Below are 22080 nucleotides of genomic sequence, written 5' to 3'. Positions count from 1 at the left end.
GGGGTGGGGAGGTAAGGCAGAGTGGTAGGGGGCGGCCCACGCTGCGCCTGGGCTGGGACTGGTCCTGCCAGCGCAGGTTAGCAGGAAGCTCTCCACACTCACCGGACCTGGGCTCTCTGGACCATTTTAGAAGGCTGGATATAGGGATCTATGATAAAGCAAGTGGAATGAAACATTGACTGTAGAAGATGGAGGAGTGAGTTTTTTCTACTTTTCTGTTTTTGAAATGCTCAGATATTGTTGGATGAAATGAGATGAGGGTGTTTGGAGAGGAGGGAAAGAAGATTTTCCTTTTGGGGTTCTTATGAGACTGTCTTCTAATTAAGATGATGGTAGACCCTTCCAGAAGTCTGGAACCCTCTGACCCCACCAAAATAAAAAAACTGGCTCTGGAGGCCCAGCTGGGTCTTCCTGCAATCAGAAGCACCTTGGGCTGTGTGGTCAAGCAGGCTGGCCTGGGCACTGCATAGGAAAGCAGTAGATGAAAATGGGCTGTCACCATGACAACTCAGGCACATACGTGAGGACAGGGAACGAGCATAGGAACACACCCAGGAAAACAGATTTGGCCTTGGTCAGATGTGTGTGGAAAGGGCTAGGCCTTGTAACCTCTTCAGTGTGCTGCTGGGTACTGTTGAGAGAATTTTCCATCTTGTAGACAGAGCAAGCCCTATAAGAATGGAGAGAGGGTCTTTCTAAGGAATGAGGCAAAGGCCAAAAAGACAGGGAGAGACTGAAGCCAGGCAGTAGGGCAGACAGGATCTCCCGACTCTGGAGCCTGCAAGTTTCTGGCCAGGGCCAGCTGACGAGCTGGTGAGGACTACGAGCAGCCTTCTTAGGCACTACCTCGCATGGTCCCTGCCTCCAGCCACCTCAGTACTTCATAGGCTGACACTGTGCATTTTCATGATTCCAACTTGAAGTGTGTTTTTAATTACTGCCTGTGGAAAACCTCCCAGGGGATGACTCAGTGTACAGTACAGCCTGCCTTGATCTGATGGGGCAGGAGAATGACCAAGTGGAATGAATCCATTTCTTCCCTAAGAGGACTGGGCCCAGGCCAGCCATAGCAGGTTATATGCTCAGCTGATTAGAAAACCCAGGCAGGGGACCCGGCTGGGCCTCCAGAACCAGGCAGAAGCAGCATTATGTTTTCGTAAGGTGGGAGGGCATCCAGACTTCTGGAAGGGTCCACCTTATTCCAAACTACAAAACAGTCTTACAAGACCCAAAAAGGAAAATCTTTCCCTGCTCTCCAAACACCCTCATCTCATTTCATCCTATAGTATCTGCACATTTCAAAGACAGAAAAGTAGAAAAAACTCACTCCTCCATCTTTTACAATTAGTGTTTCATTCAACTTGCTTAATCATAGATCACTATATCCAGCCTGCTGAAATGGTCTGAAATCACCTGGTCCCTTCTGTCTGCCAGGCTCATGCTGTCTCTAAAACCTGGCGTAGCCAACCAGCTACTGTGCCAGGCTCGTTCCTGCAGTGCACGATGTTCACCTGCATGTCCGCGAAGAGATAGCACTTTCTCCTGGTTCGGAGGGGCGTCCTACTGCCTGCAGTGACTCGGCAGGATAGCTCTGACCGTCTCGCAGTAGGACTTGACCATCAACTAAATGTAGTCTTGTAAGATGGGCTTTATCCCTGTTATAAGACTTTGGGATAAATTACTTCAATCTTTGGTAAAGACCTTTGAAAAATTGTTTTAGTAACATGCACTGCTCATCTGGGAATAATGAATAGGTAGATTGTACTTACTGTAGTTGGCTTGGGATTAAATCTCTGTCCTGCTATTGCTAGTTTCTCTGATCACTAGGAGGCAAGAGTAGCACAGGAAACACCACCAGTCCTCAAGCTTGTGTCGTATCTAAGGACAGGGGTAGCTGGCAGAGGGAGTTGATGCTGGCCCGCATGATGTGTTAGGAATCTCTAAGCTCTCAGGCCACCTCCTTTAGTTACTAGGTACAGAGATAGTTTGTTTCAGGGATGCCCGGGCAGCTTTTTTTCTGTCTTTTCTCTCTTTTTGGGCCAACTGTTGCTCCTGAGCTCGAACCTTGAGGTTGTACAGGATCAGGACTACTAGACCTTCTGGGTGACTTAGCATCTAGTGACTCCTCAGGAAAGAATGTCTTCTCAGATGGCCATTCTGATTTCTGTTTGAAAGCTTATCCTAAGTTGCTGAAAAATGAAAAAGAAAATATTCTCTGTTTTGGTTGGAGCCTCACAAAACCTCAGTTGCGCATTCTCATGCTCCCTGGGCAGTGGCAAGTAGCTAACAAGCACTACTTAAAGAACAGAGCTGAATTCTGCAGGCCTCCTTAATAGTGCTGGTGGAGAGAGAAATAAGAGGGTGACGTGCTGATGAGGCTTACGCTTGGATGTGAGAAACCGTGCAGCACTGACAAGTCAAAACTAACAGCCACATAGGAGAAAAGAGGACTCTAGAACTTGCTGCAGTATTTAAGTCAAAGTCTGAAGACTGGATTTGAAAGTCCCAGTAGCTGATCAGAAAAGGAAACACCAAAGAGTGTTCCTGCCACTATTCAGTGTATCCAAGGTCGAGAGAGGTTGAAGGCATCCCCAGGGTCACACAGGAGAGTGTCTGCGAGGACAGGAGCAGAGCTGCGCGGTACTGTGACTGGTTGTGTACTCTGCCTCCCTGGGAGCCTGTTAGAGATGGAGAGATCTCCAAGGAGATTATGCCCCCTGTTCTCTGTTAGTGGAGAGGACCTGGGAGGAAAAGTATAGCTGTCTGATGTGTTGGCGCTGGTTCCAGAAGCCAGTGCAAAGTGATTAGCCGTGCTGTATATTAAGAAAGCTCTCCTTGTGGTCACTTGGTAAACATCCACTTCTCTTCTTTCAGCCACATGAACAGTGAGAGCTTCCTGTGTGACTGCCAGCTGAAGTGGCTGCCCCCGTGGCTTGTGAGCAGGACTCTGCAGGCGTTTGTGACAGCTACCTGTGCCCATCCCGAGTCACTAAAGGGCCAGAGCATTTTCTCAATACCACCAGAGAGTTTTGTTTGTGGTAAGACCATCTTTGGCATTCTGTTTTCATAAAGGGCAAAGCAGCCAGGTGGAACTCCTTACATTACAGGAATCATTGCTGGGATTGAAGCCCCAGCCTGTGATTGTACATCAGCAGCTGGATACAGCCTATTTCCCACTGAAACCACACACAGTATTTACTGTAAGCTACCTTATTGTGTGGTTCTTGGAATTACGTATATTTAACCAGAGGAGAGTATAGTGGGTGTAGCTACAAATCAACGCAGTCAGTTACAGGAAGATAGCTCTGGTGTTGCAGAAGGGTGCTGGTGCCCACATTTAGTTGTGAATTTACTCAGTGTATGAGGCTTGGGTGTCTCTTTCCAGTCCCAAGAATGAGAGGTGAAACACAGGAAGAGTGGGTCTCAGGAGAACACTCGCTGCCATGAACGTAATTCCTCAGGGTTGACTTGCACTCTAGCTATTTCTCCAGACCACTGAAATCTGTACTGGTAGCTTGAAATTCTTTCTTCCTTCTGGTTGTTGGAATGTAGCTCTTGCAGTCTTTTTGATGAAGGGAGATCAGGGTTCCAGTTTGGTTTAAAGAATGCAGAGAAGGCTGAACAGCTGAAAACACACAGAGGCTGTCTTGGACAGGAGCAGCACAGCCTCATGGCCAGGAAGATGTGAATCTCAATGGGCAAGGTGAATTTTGAGTTGTTCCTGGTGTTTGCTCTAAGCAAGAGTGAGGGCTTCCCAGACATGACCAGACCTGCTGGCAGGTCTGTGCCCCTTCTGCCTTTTGGGCATTGCTGCTCTCACTCCTCACCAGGAGCCCACATATGGTGTTGAGTCCTTTGTGCTGCTTTTCTGTCCTAAGATCTGGCTATCGCAGTAGTCACTGTTCTGTGGAGGGCAACAGAGGAATATGTTACCCACACCCACACCCACACCCTCTCCTTCACTGGTACCACACTTCTAAAAGCAGGCTTGCTGCGCTGGTTCCTATTTCAGACCAGGGAGAAGTAAACCTAAAGAACATCGTCACAGCCCTGTCCATGGAGCAGTCCTTGCTTCTGTGTGGCCCGAGGCCACGATCAGCTCCTGTTCTCTAGGCACGAAACCACCGCTGTGCAGGCTGCGGTTCATCAATCCATTGTTCAAATCCATGACCATTGTTTTTAGAGCTCCCTGAAAATCTGCTTTGTGCCACTTCCTCCCTCTTTCCTGTCACAGGGCAAGCTTTCGCCGTGAATGAGCCAGCTAGCTGTTTAGTACGCAGCATGTAGCCTGTGGCCCTGGCATACTGTGGATAGCAACAGTTGTTTATTTCACATCTGTCATGCCCACAGACTTCCCTGAAAACAGCCATTCTGTGTTGGTGGGATCATGAAAATGCTTGGCAGCTGAGCAGTGTCAAGCTCTGTGGGTGTTTCCCACCCTTCTTACCTTCTGCTGGCCAGGATGGCTGGTATAAAGTCAGGTAGGAACAGGTACTCCCTTCCACTGCTGGTGGGAGTATGAAGGGGCACAGTCACTTTGGAAGGCAGCCTCAGGAACTCCTCACTTAAACACAGAAATAGGAGTGAAGATGTGCCCCATGAGTCTCCCTCTAGGTGTAGCCAAGAGAAAGAAACGTATCCCACAGAGATGCTACATGAATGTCCACAGCAGCACTACTTAATCATGGCTGTACAAGGGGATCGGCCCATGCCCATCAATTTATGAATGAATTAATAAAAGGTGGTAAGCCATTTAATAGGATATTATGGGCATTAAAAAGCAGGCGGTGTTTTAGCATGGATGAAATTTGAAAATGATAAGCTAACTGAAAGAAGTCAGTTACAAAAGACTACAAATTATATGATTCCATGTGTATCCAGGGGGGCCTGCCCCTTAGCTCAGTTCTTTAAGTGACTGCTTCAACAAATCAGTCAGGCTCAGGTTGCTGTGGTTCGATCCCCAGAACTCAAGCCAGCCAAACCTGCCCTGAAGGCATTCGGAGACAGCAAGGAAAAAAAAACCTTCTGCCATGTATATCCAGAATGGGGAATTCTGTAGAGGTAGAAAGTATATTAGTGGTTGTTTAGGGCTGGGAAAAGGCGGGAGAAGAGGAATAGCTAAAAGTACAGGCTTTCTGTTTTTATAAGTTTACTGGTGAGGGTTACATCTAAGTGTTAATAACTAAAAATTACAGTTTTGTATACTTTAAAAAGGGGAATTGGTATAAATAAACTGTAGGTTATTCAAAATTTAAAAGATATGTATCTTCATAAAAACCTCTTTGAGATATAATTAGATGGCTGTAGAATATTCAGAAGTTGTGTTGTCACTGTTAATTTAAACCCAGTGCATCACCAGTTGTTCCCTATTCTCCCTTACCACAAGGCCTTTGTAACTACTCGGCTGTATTATGCCTGTGACTTACCCATCGGGACAGTTAACATAAATGGACCCATACAACTCATCGTCATTGGTACCTGTCTTTTCTCAGTTATCTGTCCCCTACTCCCACAAGTTGGGTGTCAAATCCAGGGCTTTCTGCATACTAGGCAACCACTTTACCACTGAGCTGTATGCCTAGCTCTTAGCATACATTTTTAGCACATGTTAGTACTTTATTCTTTCTTTAATGGCTAAGTAATACCCTTTTGCATGGACATTCATTCATTCATTCATTCATTCATTCATTCATCAGGGGATAGACATTAGTTATACCTACTTCAAATACTAGGAATAAAGTGAGCTTTCATGTACAAGTTTTTGTATGGATTCTGAGTACAGAGATGCCTCTTATAGTGACGATGGACAGGGCCTGTGGAGGACCTCATCTCTGCTAGGTCTCTGAACCAGTTTTTTTTTTACCTTGCACAGAGCCTGGTCCTTTGTGTACTGAGAGCCTGGGCGCCTTACATTTGACCCTTCTCTCCCTAGATGACTTCCCAAAGCCACAGATCATCACCCAGCCAGAGACAACTGTAGCTGTGGTTGGCAAGGACATCCGGTTCACGTGCTCGGCAGCCAGCAGCAGCAGCTCCCCTATGACCTTTGCTTGGAAGAAGGACAATGAAGTGCTGGCTAATGCTGACATGGAGAACTTTGCCCATGTCCGTGCTCAGGATGGAGAGGTGATGGAGTACACTACCATCCTGCATCTCCGTCATGTGACTTTTGGGCACGAGGGCCGCTACCAGTGTATCATCACCAACCACTTTGGGTCGACCTACTCACAGAAAGCCAGGCTCACGGTGAATGGTATGGAGATGCTGTCTCTTTGTGGTTCTCTGCAGGATTCGCACAGACCACACTCCTGATTACCCTGTCCATTACTTATGCAAAGAGACCAGGAAGGAGACACACACAAGCTTCTTTTAGTCCCCATAACTGCTGTCTAAAGTGGGTTTCTTCAGGAGGAAAAGCCATCCTATTAGCTTTCTTGGGGCAGTCATGCACCAGCCTTCCTTCTGCAATTCCACCTTGATGGAACAGGTACTTTTGTTTCCCAGGCTCTTTGCTGGTACCTAGTTAAAGCAGATACACTCTAGGCCCCTGCTTCTTGGAGACCTGTCTATACACCGATGACTGTGAGGTGGAATTCATCACCAGCTTTACCCTTAAGCAGGCTATCACTAGCCTAGAGCATGAGAGGTTGATGGAGATGCTGTGCCCATGGTGGGGAGAAGCTGGGCACCCCTTGCTGATCTAGACCTACTGTGTCAAGGCAGAGGCGGCAGTGAGCTAACACCTAGGCATGCAGGGAGCTCTGCTTGTCAGAGGGCTGCCCTGGCTTCGCATCCACTCCCTGTCCCATAACTTCCCCCTCTATGCACTGTCTTCCAGTGTTGCCATCATTCACCAAGATGCCCTATGACATTGCCATCCGGACTGGTACCACAGCCCGCCTCGAGTGTGCTGCCACCGGCCACCCTAATCCCCAGATTGCCTGGCAGAAAGATGGAGGCACAGACTTCCCAGCTGCACGTGAGCGGCGCATGCATGTCATGCCAGATGATGACGTGTTTTTCATCACGGATGTGAAAATCGATGACTCGGGGATTTATAGCTGCACTGCCCAGAACTCGGCCGGCTCCATTTCAGCAAATGCCACCCTGACGGTTTTAGGTATGCTGTTGTTACATTCTTAGGGTGGGGGTGAGAGAGACACACACTTCAGTATTGGAGGCACCCAGAAGGAAGCTTGTGAGCCTACTCTGTAGAGCCTGGCTGGGCTGTTGCTACCTAGTTTGAGATTTGGGGCTTTCTAAAGTTTTTCTTGAATAAGAGTTTGTTCTGTGTCTCTGTCTCTCTACTACTACATGTTTGCAACCCATGATGTTTACATTCATCTTGATGAGTGGGTGCATGTACATAATACATTTGTTTCTTTTTTTAGAGCTTTCAGTAATTGTAAGTAGCCTGCTGTGGCATGCTTGCCACTGGTCAACCACCACTGCCCTAATTCTATTTCTTGTGCAGCCCACCCCCAAACCCCCAAACTAAACAGCCATGAATGAAGAGCCTGGATAGGACTTAGGTGCACAACATACTGAATAAGAACTGCCCTTTGAATGGGCAGGACAGGTGTTGTCCTGGTCAGGAAGAGGGGCACAGGCCTCACAGCAGAGTTAGGAAGCGGCAGGGCTCTGTGGTCAGAGGTTAGCTCCTTTTCCTTGTGAAGCTCCCCGAAAAGCATGGACTGTGAAAATGTCAGATGGCATTCTGCTGATATTCAGGATTACCCTCTATCCAGAAGAGAGTAGATCTGCAGTAGCTGAGGCTCGCGGGGAAAAGGCATGAACCTCACTGACCTCTTGCAGAAACCCCATCCTTGGCGGTACCCTTAGAAGATCGTGTGGTGTCTGTGGGAGAAACAGTGGCACTGCAGTGCAAAGCGACTGGGAGCCCTGCACCCCGCATCACCTGGTTCAAGGGAGACCGCCTGCTGGGCCTGACTGAGCGGCACCACTTCACACCTGGCAACCAGCTGCTCGTCGTTCAGAACGTGGTGGCGGAAGATGCGGGGCGCTACACGTGCGAGATGTCCAACGCCCTGGGCACGGAGCGTGCGCATAGCCAGCTGAGCATCTTGCCTGCTCCAGGATGCAGGAAGGACGGGACCACCGTGGGCATCTTCACCATCGCAGTGGTGTGCAGCATCGTCCTGACATCTCTTGTCTGGGTGTGCATCATCTACCAGACCAGGAGGAAGAGTGAGGAGTACAGTGTCACCAACACAGGTCAGGCCCCCTATGCCAAAGCACACTTTCAGGGGAGGCAGAGTAGCAGTGACAGCAAGGCCAGGGCCAGAAGTTGGTCAAGAACTTGAGCATACTTACAACTCCAGGCCCTTTGAGAAGATAGTGTTCTGAATAGCTGAGGCTTTAAGCCACTGACACCATGTTAACTGTAGCATGTATATGAGATGAAAATACTGTTGAATACATGTGCCTGGGAGATGAGCTCTGGTAACTGTCAGGTCGTGTTGGTCCTCCAACCTCATGGTGGTGTGCTGTGGGTCCATCCTTGGTGGGAGGAGATGGCAGTTCTTACCTGCACTGACCACACAGCAGGATGGCTCCTGAGCTGTCTTGTGTTTGGGACTGAGTGACTGCATTTCTGAGTGTGCTGTCACTGTGGCTTAAGTGTTTCATTGTCTTTTCTCCTTGCAGATGAAACCATTGTGCCACCAGATGTTCCAAGCTACCTCTCTTCTCAGGGGACTCTTTCTGACCGGCAGGAGACTGTGGTCAGGACAGAGGGTGGCCATCAGGCCAACAGACACATCGAAAGCAATGGTAAGGCCTCAAAAACAGTGAGGCAGAGGCCTGAGGTGACTGTGGTCCTGGCTCAGGTTCTGGGACTTGCCCTCAGGCCATTAGAGGGAGCAGGCTGGTAAGCTGGGAGGCTGCACAGCAAATGGCTTGTCTGGGTCGATATCTGGGTTTACTACTATCAATGGCAGAATAAGGTGTGATTCATATGAATAGTCATCAGGATGTTCAGGTCTTGAAACCAACACTGCTTGTGCAGTCACCCTCCATATGCACGGATTCAACCAAGCGCACAGTGAAACACCTGGGGGGAAACGTTTGTACTTAGCATTGCTCAGAGAATGACCAGAAAGCAGTCTGTGTAATACCTGTTTACAGAGCACCACATTGCAGGAGGCATCACGAGTAATCCTGAGATGACTTACATGCCTGGCATAAGTAGTGTGTTTTTTTATGTAAGACACTTGTGCATCTCTGGCTTTTGCTGGGGCCCTGGGACCAACGCCTTGTGGATACCAAGGGATGATAACAGAAGGGAAAACGCAGGTCTGCCCTCTGTTCTAGTCTCATAGAAAGTTCTGCAAAGGGGTGCAACTTCAGATAGTGGGAAATTCTGAGCACTTGTCTGGGGCCGCAAGGGTTTATCCGATGGAGAACTTCCTTCACATGGTTCCAGATGCTGAAAGGCCTGCCTGTTAGGAGGGTAGAATTAAGAAACATGTTCTTTGCTGGACCTCTGGAGGGATATCATTGACCACTCAAAAGCAGATTCTTTATAAAAAAGGCTGCTTCAGTATCCTTGCCCATTGATTCCCTCTAATGCTTACCGAGAAGTGCCAAGCAGTGTTTCTGACTGGGAGAATCCATTGCAGGTGTTTGCCTGAGAGACACCAGCCTCTTTCCAGAGGTCAATGTTCATGCCATCACGTGCAGGCAGCCCAAGCTCTGTGTGGGATACATTAAAGAGCCCTGGAAGGTGACGGAGAAAGCCAGTGGGACACCTGGTCCACCTAAGATGGGTAGGAAAAAGTAGTTTCCTTTTAAATTCAAATTTTGCTTGACACACTCAGTATATGAAAAGGAGTGACACGCTACTGGCCTACTACTGCGTCTGCATTTGGTATTCAGTATATAAAGAAGCTCTAGCTTGCCTCCTTTTTAATTCTATAATACTGTATTTCATATATAAATCTATAGGGTACTAAGCTTGAGCATGGATTTTCTAAAATTATATAAGCAATATAATAGGGGCAAGACTAAAAAATGCAGAGTTTAAACGCTTTTTCACCAGGGATATTTTGAGACTTCCTCACTGTTCAGAAAACTCTTGGTCTCATTTGAATTAGGTACTATGGGTTCTTTCACCTATGACCACTTTCTGTATGTATAGTTTAAACATTCTGGAATGTTTAATTCTCTAGCAGACTGGGATATGCCCAAGCCCTTCTCTGTGAGCACACTTTAGGGAGGGAGCGTGTATACACAAGATGTGTATCTCGGTGACCTAAATAAACATCACGCTCACCTTTTCATGGCTATAGTTGGGAAGCAGCCTGTGCCTTGTGTGGAGCTGGGGACTTGTGATGATGGTTGTGTCTTTGCTCTGTCCTCCAGAACACAGTGGCCCTGTTGCATGTAGTGACTGCAGCGCTGACATGGACAGTTACTCCAAGGCACAACAGGCCTTCTCTCCTCTACTTGTGGCCAAAGACAATGCACAGCCAAGTACAGGGGGTAGCCACGAGCCCAGTCAAAGTCAGCAAGAAACTTCTTCACAGCACCCTCAAAATGGGACTGTTGAGGTGTCCTGTGTTGACTGCAAGGGCTCCCTCTACCCCAGTAACCATGAAAGAGTGCTACCATCCTTGAAGAGAAAGCCAGTGGCATCTCTAGATGGAAAAGGTAACTTCTGTCTTCTGAGGCGTCTCTAGCAGGTAGGTTAGAGCCACGGTAGTGGGCAGCCTGGGGGGTCTGATGTTCCCTGTCCTTTTTCCTAGGGGATTCATCTTGGACTTTAACACGACTGTATGAATCAGACTCCACAGACCAACAGCCGCCTCCATCCACATTAACTTCAGGCAGCCCAGAACTCCCAGAAGCCCAGCACTTGCTTGTTTCCAATGGTCACCTCCCCACAGCACGTGACTCTGGTCCTGAATCCACACCGCTGACGGGACAGCTCCCCAGGAAGTGGCGGGGACCACTGCTGTTGGCACCAAAAAGCTAGGTTTTGTCTACCTCAGCTCTTGTCGTACAATGTCTGCAGGAAAGAGAGGTAGGAGAGGCTATGTGGAAGCTAGGCTCGAGCCATCACTGACCTGTACATAGTCTTAACTCCATGCGGAATAACAGTCACAGGACTTGCATCTGAAGCACAGAAATGCAAGAGGCTATTTGTGTACAAAAGGCAGAAAAAGTATTTGATACCATTGTACATAAGAGTTTTCAGAGATTTCATATATATTATATATCTTTTACAGAGGCTATTTTAACCTTTTAGTGCATGGTTAACAAAAGAATTATACAATTTTGACAATATTATTTTTCATATCAGGTTGCTGTTTAATTTTGAGGGGGGTGGGGAATAGTTCTGGTGCCTTAATGCACAGCCGGAACTTAGGTGAAAACCACATTTGCTCCCCAGCACTTCTGGTAGGTTGGGAAGAATGGGAGGTCCTTGGCTTCCTGTGCCAGTCAGACTGCCCAGGTTGGTGAAGGTCACTCAGCTCCACAGAGTAGCTACTTACCATAGGTTTAAATTCATTCTAAGGGGAGAATCGTTAAGCTACCACAATTAAGCACTGCCTTTCTTCCTTCTTTAATGTTCATTTTATGATAAAAGCAAATGTGGTCTTGTGTGGATCCTCAGATTGTTATTTGAAGCTTTTTATTACGGCAAAGGCTGCTGGTGTTGGTACCTGTGGATTTTTTCAATATGATCTTTTAGTTCTGCCATTATATTACATTAGAGGATGAAAAGGGTAAGTTCTCACTTTTCAGGGCTAGCTTATTTCTACTGAAGAGCCAGAGCAGGCCTGTCCACACCTTTCCCTCGCACAGATGGATCTGGGCTTGGACTGTAAAAGATTTAGCCCCAGACCTGGGTATATTTGCACTTTTGAGACCTGTAGCTAACCATCTTGTGAGTGCCAATGTGTAATTCAGTAAAATTACCTTGAAACAAGCAAGGTCTTTAATATCTCAGAGAGCAAGTTTCTTTAGCCAGACGCTGAAGGGAGGTGTTGACAAAATGGTTATCTATGTTAAATTTTACTGTCAGAGGTCATCACTGTTCCAAAGGTAAGCACATTTAGAGTTTTGTTCTCAAGTTGACTAATGTTACTTCCATAAAATATGTGAATTTGCTGCTTCTGAGAGGCAATGTGAAAGAGGAAGTATTACTTTTATGTACAGAGTTATTTATTTATAGAAATTTTGGTACAATGTACATTTAAAAACATGTAAAATATTGAAGTGTTTAACAAGTGGCATTGAAGTGTCTTTAATAAAGGTTCATTTATAAAAGTTGCGTGTGCAGCTGGGTCATTCCTTCTGTTACAAATGCAGTCATTCTACTTTTAGCATTTTTTCCTAAAAAGGACAAAAGCGCTAGGAAGCATCACTGTGTACTAAGGCTGCAAGGCAGACACCCCTGCTGGCCGCCTGCTGTTCTCTGCACCTTCTGCACCAGACTTCGTCAGGCCCTCACGTCCCGAGTATGCCAACCGTTCCACATCTTCCATTCTGATCCAGTGTCGAGCTTGTAACTCCAGGTCATAGACTGTACTAAGACAAGCAACGCATGCATAGTGCACACCTGGCCTCCTTCAGCCCCAGGAACAGTGAAGGGGGCTCTGCTGCCTGAGGCCACTGGGCCCATTCAGTCACAGGACCTGCTACTGCTGGCTGGCTTTCATACACCACAGGGGTGGGTGGACACATCTCTGTAAAATTATGCCATCCTGTGTTTTTATAGGTGAAATAATTGAAAGCAGCAGCCTGGTTACAGAAAGAATGCTTGCTATGCACCTGCAGCTTATTCTTTTTAAGCAAAGCTGAAACCTTACACAATAGGAATTTATCCTGAGGAGAAGTGCCCACATGCAGCATTTTGCTTAAGTCCTCTCCTCCTGGCCTTGCTTTAAAATTGGAACCATCCTGCCTTCTGCTGCATCCACCATCAGGAGGCAAGAAAGTGAAGAGCAGACTAATGAAAGCCCTGAAGGGCTGGGCCTCAGCACCACCAGACTTATTTACTGAGAGATTCAGAGAAGACTGCTCAGACCTCATTCTAGCCTCAGCAGGTGACGACCTGCTCCAGGCAGCCTATGGCTGCAGTGGTCTGCAGCCCAGGTTATCACGCCCAGAGGACTGGGTGGCCGCGCTGGGACGCAGTGTTCTTGCCATGGTCTGGTTCCTCTGGGAAGCACGCCCATGGCCTGGGCCTCACCGGCTCTTCCTGTGCACTCTGGATAGCATGCTGTGGGCTTGCTCATAAGCACCCAGAAAGATGAAGCCTCCCAGGCTGATGGATGCTGCTCGTGGGAGGACACCTGCAAATAACCTGTGGGAAGAAGAGGGATTTTTAATGATGTGTGAAAATGTCCCTAATCAAAGGAGTCGAAGTACTGAATCTAGGAAGGCTGGAGGGTCTGAGTCAGTCCAGGACAGACAAGCAGACTTGTGAATAACTGAGCTCCTACTGGAGTCTCAGTGCCATTTAGTCCTCAAAGCCCCAGAATTAGGTTTCCATGCATCTGTTTTCTTTTTCAGTTTAAATGAGGACTGAGCAAGTGGGCACAGAGTGGCTGCACAGCCGGACAGCAGCACCGGGTGTCACAGCCCTCTCCTTGCTGCCTGTGCCCACAAATGCTCACTGTGATACTGCTGAGGGAAGAGGAGCTATAGGTCACCCCACTTCCTGTCTTGGCCCAGAGCAAAACTCACTGAAAGAGTGGCAGCAGCAGGGCACTGACAACAAAACTCACAGCACAGGCTTAGAAGCCAGTCTACGCGAAGGCATACTCGGGGACTGAGCGTGTGTCCCTAGCTTGTACACCTGCTTTCTGTGGCAGCTAGGAGACTGTCTTATCCACATTTTCATCATGTCTGAACACCTCTCCAGAAGGGTACTCTAAGTAACTTCAGGAAACCATGCTCAGAGGCACAGTTAGTAAACAGACTAATGAAAACGCTACGTGCAGGCCAGAGTCACAGCAGAAACTGACAAGGCTGTGGATGCCAGGAGGAGCTGTGCATGCTGAGACAGGAGAAGCCCCGCCTGACGAGCTGGGGCAGCCAAGCGGGAAGCAGATAGGAAGGAAGGCCCTGTGGCCCTCCCAGCCCCCGCTGCCCCTGCAGCGTGCGGCACATAGCGCACCTTAGAGAAACTGGTTACTGCATTAGTACGTGGGGCTTTTGGGGCTAGCTAACTCCAAATTTTAATCATTAAGGAGAATACCTCATTAAAATTAAAAACCTTTCTTACCTGAAAATTCTAAAGACTAAAATACACATTCAAGGAAAATGTTCAGCCTCAGCATGGTGTTCATGGTGCTGCTTGAAGTGGCTGGTGAGAGCAAAACCTTGTAAATTACTGCTGATCTTCCTAGCCCTGTCTTACAAAGGAAAGGTGCTAAAAGGAGGTTGGCAGAAACTGCGGTGTGGAAGACCACGCTGGCCACAAACTGTTACTATATCTTATTTCAAAAAGCCAGTCTTACTCAATTCTTGCCACTAACATGCTCAACTACTCATGGGTAGAGGCAGAAGCAGTTTATGGTTTCACTAGATGAAAACTGAAGCTACTGTCATAATTGCAGCCTTAAAGTAGTTTGTACAGGGAGGGCCCCCAACCAGACTTGGAGGCAGAGGCTTGCAAGGTGGGGGTGTATGCCAGTGTCCACAGATCAGACGAGACCTCAGATGTACAGCACTTCCATTGCACTGGACACAAGGCTATACTCACATCAGTCACTGTTACCCCTAAAGGGCACAAGCAAGGAAAATAAAAAGCCAGTTGATCTAGAAGCCCCAAATACACAGGTTTCCCATCTGCTCTCCTCCACTGTACGTAATGAGCATGTGGGACGTTTATGGAGCAGGGAGACCTGCCTGCCCTAAAGCATATACTCCACCAGGTGTCAGATACAGCCTTTGCCTAGTGAACGGACATGGAGACACAAGGTAGTCTCCACCTGCTTTGACCAGGAGAGGGCAGCCCCATCTGCTGGGAGAGAGTGTGGGAGTGTAGGGCCATGTGGTCCAGAGGTAGTAGGGGCTCTGTGCCTGGACATGAAACGGAGCCAGCTGAGCCACCTCTGGGGTGGAGGATGCCTAGGACCACTGCTGGGGAGAGCTGCCTGGGGCATGGAGGGGTTTTGGTTTCATTTGCCTTTTGATCCAGTCATTTGTCTATCATCATTCTAACAATGGGCTCCTAAAAGTGTCGTATCTTAAGTGAAAACCTTTCTGTCTGGAGTATGCTGCTCAGGACCACCTGTATGTACTGCTAGAGCCCAAGACTTAAGGGACTTGTCAAAGGTAAGAATAAAGCCCCATACCCATTCAGGGTGAGCCATGGAGGTAGAGGGCAGAGAGGGGCCATGGCCTCATTCTGACACCCGTTCCTCTGCCTGTAATTCTGGCAGCGCTGACTTTTATAACATCAAGTCTATGCCACAACTGAGGCAGGAGATTTTCCCTGATCTACACATGGTGATTCGTTCTCTACCAGTTTGCAGAGCCCATAGTTTTGCCCAGGGACCATGCCACCCTCAATACCACCTCAAGAAAGGCAGATGGGCTGTAGCTTGACCTCTATTCCACAGAGCCAATGTCAACAGCAGAGTTCTGGCTTGCAGTTTCTACAGACTCTTAACACGAAATACATAGAAACAGTGAAATCTGGCAGTTGCTTTTATGATCTAAAAAAACCTACATATAATCTCTTCGCATATGTGGCCCAATCCCAGAAACAGAGCAGAATCTTACCAGCTACTACACACACACTATCACAGCTCGTTTTTCCCTCATACCATTTCTTTGCGCATTGCAAATCTGGTTCCAGAGCAAACGGGCCTCTGGGATGAGAACTGAGGCTCTCATCTCAGCAGCAGATAGCATTCCTGACTGGCAGACTCAGCACAGATCCGCTCCTCTTGAACAGGGCCTCACCTCCCTGTTTTACATTCCTAGACCACCAAACATGCCCAAAGCACACAATATGCAGTCGGGTAACCCATACCAGCATGGGATTCGAGGTGACAGCACCAGCAGGTGAAGAGAGGCCAAGGCCTGTCTGCCTCACCCAGGTGCAGCTCTGGTCCTAGCCAGCTCAGCACCAGGCTCCCTGTACTGCTTTGCACTTATAGGGTCATCCCAGGTAAAAGATTCCAAAAAGTCATAATCTCCTCGTAAGATCCCAACATTTACACACTGTGGTAATTCATATTGCAAAAGCACTGTTGGAATAATATCGGAAGGGGGAACTTTTAACAGAAGAAAGCTAAAAGTTTGAGGCACTTAGCCAATAATACAGATCAATTACTCTCAACTGAGGTGTCCTGCGTGTGGTGTGTCGAAAATGTTGGCTAAAACCAGCAAACATCACCTATTCATACATCCCATAGTCTCATCATATGGCAATGTATGGCTATAGCCTATTGCTAGTAATAGGAAACAGTACCCAACAGTACCCAAGCCACAAATGCGCTCTTCTAACAAGGCACCTTTCCCTCCCTTGTATTCCTGCACTGTGAAACTGAGAACCTCTTGTGTACACTGCCCAGATGAGGGGCAAGGGCCACACATGGGAGTACCATCAAATGTGAAGATGGACAAGAATGAGAATCATCTGGCTAAAAAATTCCAAAGTACTCCAATAATTATCTCACATATTCAACATCAAATAAAACATTTCATACAATCCAAATAAAGGGACCCAAATGAGAACATGAGCAGAAAAAAGCAAAAGGTGTTCATCCTACGGTAGGCTGAGAAAGGAGGAGCTGGGGGGGGAGAAGGCAATGCAGCTGCGCACTGCTATCCTTACCCTGTTGGCCCCTGTGACCTCCAGACCCCTTGCAAAGCAGAGAGCACCTTCCCGCCTGCAGTACTGGACCCAGCCTGCAGGAGCAGACGAAGAAGAAATCCATTAGCATCTGACACTGTTCAATTTACAGAGGTCCTCGGATGCACACGCTCATCTGGGACAGCTTCAAATACTCCAGAGAACTCAGAAATCAAGATGTGTTCTCACTGGCCCAGAAATGCTTATACTCGGTGCTTATGTTCATGTAGTGGGTGGACCGTTATCATAGAGGGAAACTGCTTTTTAGAACTTACAAGGTTCCTGACACACAACTGGCAAAGCCTGACAAGCTGATCTGAGGACAGGGAGTCACCAGTGTAAGTGGTGCAATTAAAGAATGTGCCTGAGTAGTGACTAAGCATACTGAATAAACAACACCGTGTCCAATTGAGCACCTGATCCACATTCTTAGGTTTGGGCCTGTCCACCTACATACTAGGACTCTGTTCTCCTTTGCTCTACTTTCCCTTTTTTTTTTTTTTTTAGCACTTCTAAAAAACTTCTTTGGTTGAGAAACATATGTCTGTCTTTGACTCAGTCTAGCTTTTGTAAAGTTTTTTGTAGTTTTACTTTTTAACCTTTTTTTTTTCCTCCTGTATTTGGTAGAGGGTCTCACTACGCAGCTTGGATTCATAGTGATCCTCCTGTTTTCAGCTTCCCCAGCGCTGGCATTACAGGTGTGTGTCACCACACCTGAACTCGGTTGCCAGCTCAGTGTACCCAGTGGCAGGGTCGAAGAGGCTGATAGTGTCAGGGGATCAAACCCCAGTCCCTGCACTTGCCTAAGCAGGTGCTTAGTCAGCTGAGCTATCTTGCTGGCCAGTTTTAACAATTCTAAAAGACAAAGCTGGCCAGTTTAGTCTACTGAATGTCAATGTTTACCTAAAAGCTACTATAATTCAGACACTGGTACTAGAACAACAAAGGATAGATCTACCAACAGAATCTTTTTAACAAGTTTTAAACAATTACAAGTATGTCTCATTTGGTTAAGGCCAGTCATGATCTGTGTTTATAGGCTAGTGGTGATGGAGAACCTTTTAGAGCTTTCAATGATAACAGCAGGCTGTAGCATGTACGTCTTGGATTTGCCACAACTGGCCTTAGTTGCTGTGTGACACAAAGCTAATCAACCTTTCTGAGCCTGAGGTCTGCCACTGGAAAAATACAGATTTGACACTAGTATTACCAGGCAGAAGTTTAGCTCTGTTTATGTAATGCAAGTGAAAATATTTTTGAAATGGAAAAATACTACATAGATATTTGTTACACTTATTACTATAATCACTCTTCCTGTATCAGTTTTATCAATGACTCTTAGGTACTTTTATTCACTTTTATATACCTGCAAGCCCAAGCCCTAACAGAGTTTACATTACAGTATGTTGCCACTCACCTTTGCCAACATAATTCTTGTCTTCGCCACATCCAAAGGTGTAGTGATTACAGCTGCAAAGCCACCTGTACACCAAGGGAGATATTTATTGTAGTAGTAATTTTATTTTTGACTTTGTGACTCCTTGCAATTCTGCCCAAATCACTTATTACTGTATCCACCAGATTGATCCAGGAATTGGGCACACACATGTAAACCTTAATGTATATACAGTAAGTCCCCACTTACGAATGAGTTCCCTTCCAGAATTGTTCATAAACTGGATTGTTTGTAAGCCCAAATGTCAAACAACTCAAATGTTTATAAGCCGGGGATTTACTGTATCTCTTTCTGCAGTGATGTAGAATGGCATATAAAAGGAGTAAATGATAATGTTTTATTGGTTCAGGTAAAACAAGGCCTTACAATACCTCTTGCTCTTTCACGGACCAGCAAACTAATCAGATAGTGCCTGTGACGGGTGTGGCTATGGACAGAAAGGAGCAGCACACTGCTGTAGCGCTTTCAGGGGCAGTGCTTTCTATGGGCACTGCTCTTTCAACTGACCCCCAAGTGCTCCTGTCACTTCTGTTTTACAGAAACCAAACTGGACAGAGTCACTGTATCATTTGAGGACTTTAGTATAACCTGCTTGATCCTTCAAGTTAAAAGAATAATGCCTCCTGTGTTTCACAGGTTCCAGACGGCAAGCCACTCAGCAGTACATGTCAAAGCTCTCTTTAGCCTCTTCTTATACTTGCTTTCAATGGACACCATGACTCCTGCCCATCTTCCTGTCTTTTCTCCTGCATTCTCTTGATCTAAGTGTCACAGTGGCCAAACTGTTATTTAACAGGGTCCACATCTGTGGGCACAGCAACTGAAAGCTTTTTTTTTTTTTTTTTTGGTAACATGAACTACCTTTTATTGTGTCAATATTTTATTTAATACAGTACAAAGATACATTTTAAAATTCAACAGGCCCTAGGAGGGAAATGCTAAACCCTGAAGGGGAGGGATCTAGGAGCTGCAGCCGGCAACAGTTCTACATGATCTGAATAGAACGTAGGTGTGGAGGCAGCTCCAGAAATAGCGCTTATCTCCCTCTAACTGTCACGGTTAGGGACAAGAAGGCCATCTGACCTCTCCAAATAGCTTTCTAAATACATGGCTGAAATAAGATCACTACAGTGAAGCTCTTCCACATCGCACTGTTTATTGTGACACCAGCTTCTGGAAAGGGGTACCCATTTATGTGTTTATGTTTGTTTTTGGTTATCCATGAATGCCACACAGCTTGGAGCTAAAGAGTCTCAATATGAATATTAGAATCCCTATTTTTAAGTCCCTTTAGGATGATAAATGTGTGAAATACCTTCTTCAAAATTACAAGGGTTCCCTAAATTGTGATACTTGCTAAGCCTAAATTTTGTAGATCTTACTCTTAATTTTTTAAAAACACAATCTGCTCTAGAGGAGCAAATATACTTTTAATTTTAGAATAGGGTACAGGAAAGCTTCACATCCATCCGGAACTAAAAATGTAAATCCTAAGAAACAAAGAAAAGGAAATAAGGACAACAAATAAATCATCCCAAATTTCCTCACTCCAAATATTGCTAGATTGGGTTATTCCCTCTCTGGCAGCAACCTACCAGGGTTTGTCTAGAAGGAACCCTTCTGTAGTCAGGAAGAACAAGACTTCAATCCCTACTCTACCAGGTGCCCAGGACATGGGAATCACTAATTCTCTAACTGGAGTACTTATGAGAACCCTCAAGCTACAGGCAGAGGGACTGACACTTACAGAGCTGGTGTGTAGAAGGTTCTGCTGTGTTCAGAGCTGAGAGTTGCTCTTTTTAAGAATTTTTAAAAATAATTTTATTGAGAAGCAGCAAGAGACAGTTTCAAAACCGATTAGTAGGACAGTTTCAATAATTAATACATTGCATATTGTTGTCTTCTTAGTGGTTATTCATAGTAACAGATGCAGACATGATATCCTGTCCACAAACACTATTAGAACAAATCTTTCTATTCACTGAATTAAGAGAAAGTAGCTGTATATCTATCCTATTTTGAATATACAGATACAAAATGGTCCATTTGTATCCCACTGTTTTGTCAGAGAAGGGTATTCCATTGTTATTTAAATATTGTAGGTATGTGAATTCAGCAAAATATTCCAATATAGTCCAATAATCTATAATAGTAGTGGGTTTTTATTAGGACTGGCAATGTCAGAAGTTGTTGACTTGAGGCTTTTACAGCTCAGTATATTAATATGCTTTACTTTTTATACATCATTTTTATACTTTTCTGCTGGATGGTTAAGACCAAGATAAAGCGAGAGTTGCTCTTAAGAGTGCCTGAGGCCACCAGTCTGCCTGTGCTACACTATCCTAAAAGGACTCAGAGACATGGGACACAGGGACTGACTGAGTCTGCCACAGTGCCTGGAATAGAGCCTGGCTAACAGGAGTCCTCACCAAAAGTTTTTTCTGGGCAGGCAGAGATAATGGGCCATTTTTCTTCTTTTGTGTGTGTGTGGCTGGTCTGCCCAGAGCCTTTGCACTGATCTTCATCCCTGGCCTTTTTTATTTGTTGAGATTAAATCCTGAAATTGTGCAGGCCATGCCAGGACTTGCAGTCTTCCCACCTCATGTAGGCATGTAAGGCCAGCCCCACAATGATTTTTCTTATCACTAAACCAGTGCACATAGTGGACATTCAAAAGTACAGACAAACGTCTAGAGTTTTTCCAAATTAAAAGCATCAACTCCTCCTCCAAAAGGCACAGGGAAGAGAAAGGCAGACACTGGCATCTGTGTTGTGCTCTCTCTAGAAATGCACTAGACACTGTCACTGACACGCTCTCTCATTTGCCATTTGCATGGATGTTCCTGTTCCACGCAGCTAGTATGGAGCTGGGACTCTTCACATGGATCTGGACCCTGCAAGTCACTCTTTCACCGTGCTAAGGACTTTAGTGCAGCATAAGGCATAATGAAACTTGTCTCACTGCTAAAATTCATTTTCCTATTTCAAAATATTCACAAACTTTCCTAAGCCAGTTAAAAAGACCTACAAGTTGGCAGGGAACATTTCATCAATATGGATACTTATTTTGGCCACTGGCAAAGGTTTACCCTGCCTTTGCTGTGGATAACCTGCCAATATTCTCTTAGAGACTTAGGTTTCACTGAAGTAATGTAAAGAAAAGTTAAACATAGGAACACCTATGTATTGAAAGAACCTTATTTTAATAGCATGACAGAAACTGCTTTATGTCAATAATACGTCAATTTGAGGTTTTCAACTATCAGATTCCCTAACTCAGCCCTTGCAAAGTTTGAGACGACTGCAGTTAAGGAGTTGTGACAGTAACAGACTGGAGAGAGAGTGGGGGCTGGGTTTTCAGCTAAAATGTAGCTCTAGTCTATGTTTTAGTTAAGGGAGCTGCAAGTTACTGGTAAAAAATAAAAGGAACCTGCTATTGGACAAGAATGAACTATATGTACAGCAAAGGCTGCTCTCCCATCCCAGGTGAGATGCCTCACCTTCCCCTCCCGGCAGCGGTGAATGTTACAGGAAGGCTAAGCTGCCTCCTTCCAAAGGCTACATCAAGGGAAATGAGGCTTTCACAATCAAATGATCTCTCACAGCTTGTGCAGTAAATGCAATTCTGACCCTGAGACAAAGAAGCCACCTTGCTACCTTAGGTCAGGAGCTGTCACCTTAGGTGAGCAGCTGAGAATGCAGAGGGTGGCAGTGGGGAAGCCCCACACCCATCCTGGACACACTCGGGAATGAAAGGACCTCTGTGCCCCCTTCTGCAGGAGCT

General features: G+C 46.3%; 2 protein-coding genes across 5 annotated transcripts in view; one reads left to right on the top strand and one right to left on the bottom strand.

Moving 5' to 3' along the window:
- Window positions 1-12298, top strand: part of Lrig1 (leucine rich repeats and immunoglobulin like domains 1) — a 118463-nt gene extending 106165 nt beyond the window's left edge. The window contains exons 12-19 of one of the 2 annotated variants that reach the window (XM_004629482.2): window positions 2875-3038; window positions 5933-6253; window positions 6839-7120; window positions 7816-8235; window positions 8668-8793; window positions 9642-9788; window positions 10384-10671; window positions 10767-12298. In XM_004629482.2, coding sequence (XP_004629539.1) covers window positions 2875-3038; window positions 5933-6253; window positions 6839-7120; window positions 7816-8235; window positions 8668-8793; window positions 9642-9788; window positions 10384-10671; window positions 10767-10996 — 1978 coding nt within the window. In that variant the 3' untranslated portion in view covers window positions 10997-12298. The remainder of the gene's footprint in view (window positions 1-2874; window positions 3039-5932; window positions 6254-6838; window positions 7121-7815; window positions 8236-8667; window positions 8794-9641; window positions 9789-10383; window positions 10672-10766) is intronic. The other variant, XM_023713341.1, reaches the window with a different exon arrangement.
- An 85-nt stretch (window positions 12299-12383) lies between these two features.
- The window catches only part of Slc25a26 (solute carrier family 25 member 26), a 159317-nt gene continuing 149620 nt past the window's right edge, over window positions 12384-22080 (bottom strand). For all 3 annotated transcript variants that reach the window (XM_004629481.3, XM_023713343.1, XM_023713342.1), the window contains 3 exons: window positions 18258-18322; window positions 16823-16896; window positions 12384-13333 (listed from right to left, as the gene is read on the bottom strand). In XM_004629481.3, the coding sequence (XP_004629538.2) occupies window positions 13216-13333; window positions 16823-16896; window positions 18258-18322 (257 nt within the window). In that variant the 3' untranslated portion in view covers window positions 12384-13215. The remainder of the gene's footprint in view (window positions 13334-16822; window positions 16897-18257; window positions 18323-22080) is intronic.

The sequence above is a fragment of the Octodon degus genome, unplaced genomic scaffold, assembly GCF_000260255.1.
Source record: "Octodon degus isolate 3935 unplaced genomic scaffold, OctDeg1.0 scaffold00030, whole genome shotgun sequence".
NCBI lineage: Eukaryota > Metazoa > Chordata > Mammalia > Rodentia > Octodontidae > Octodon > Octodon degus.
Note: the sequence above shows the minus strand (reverse complement) of the source record. Positions and strands in the feature narration are given on the sequence as shown.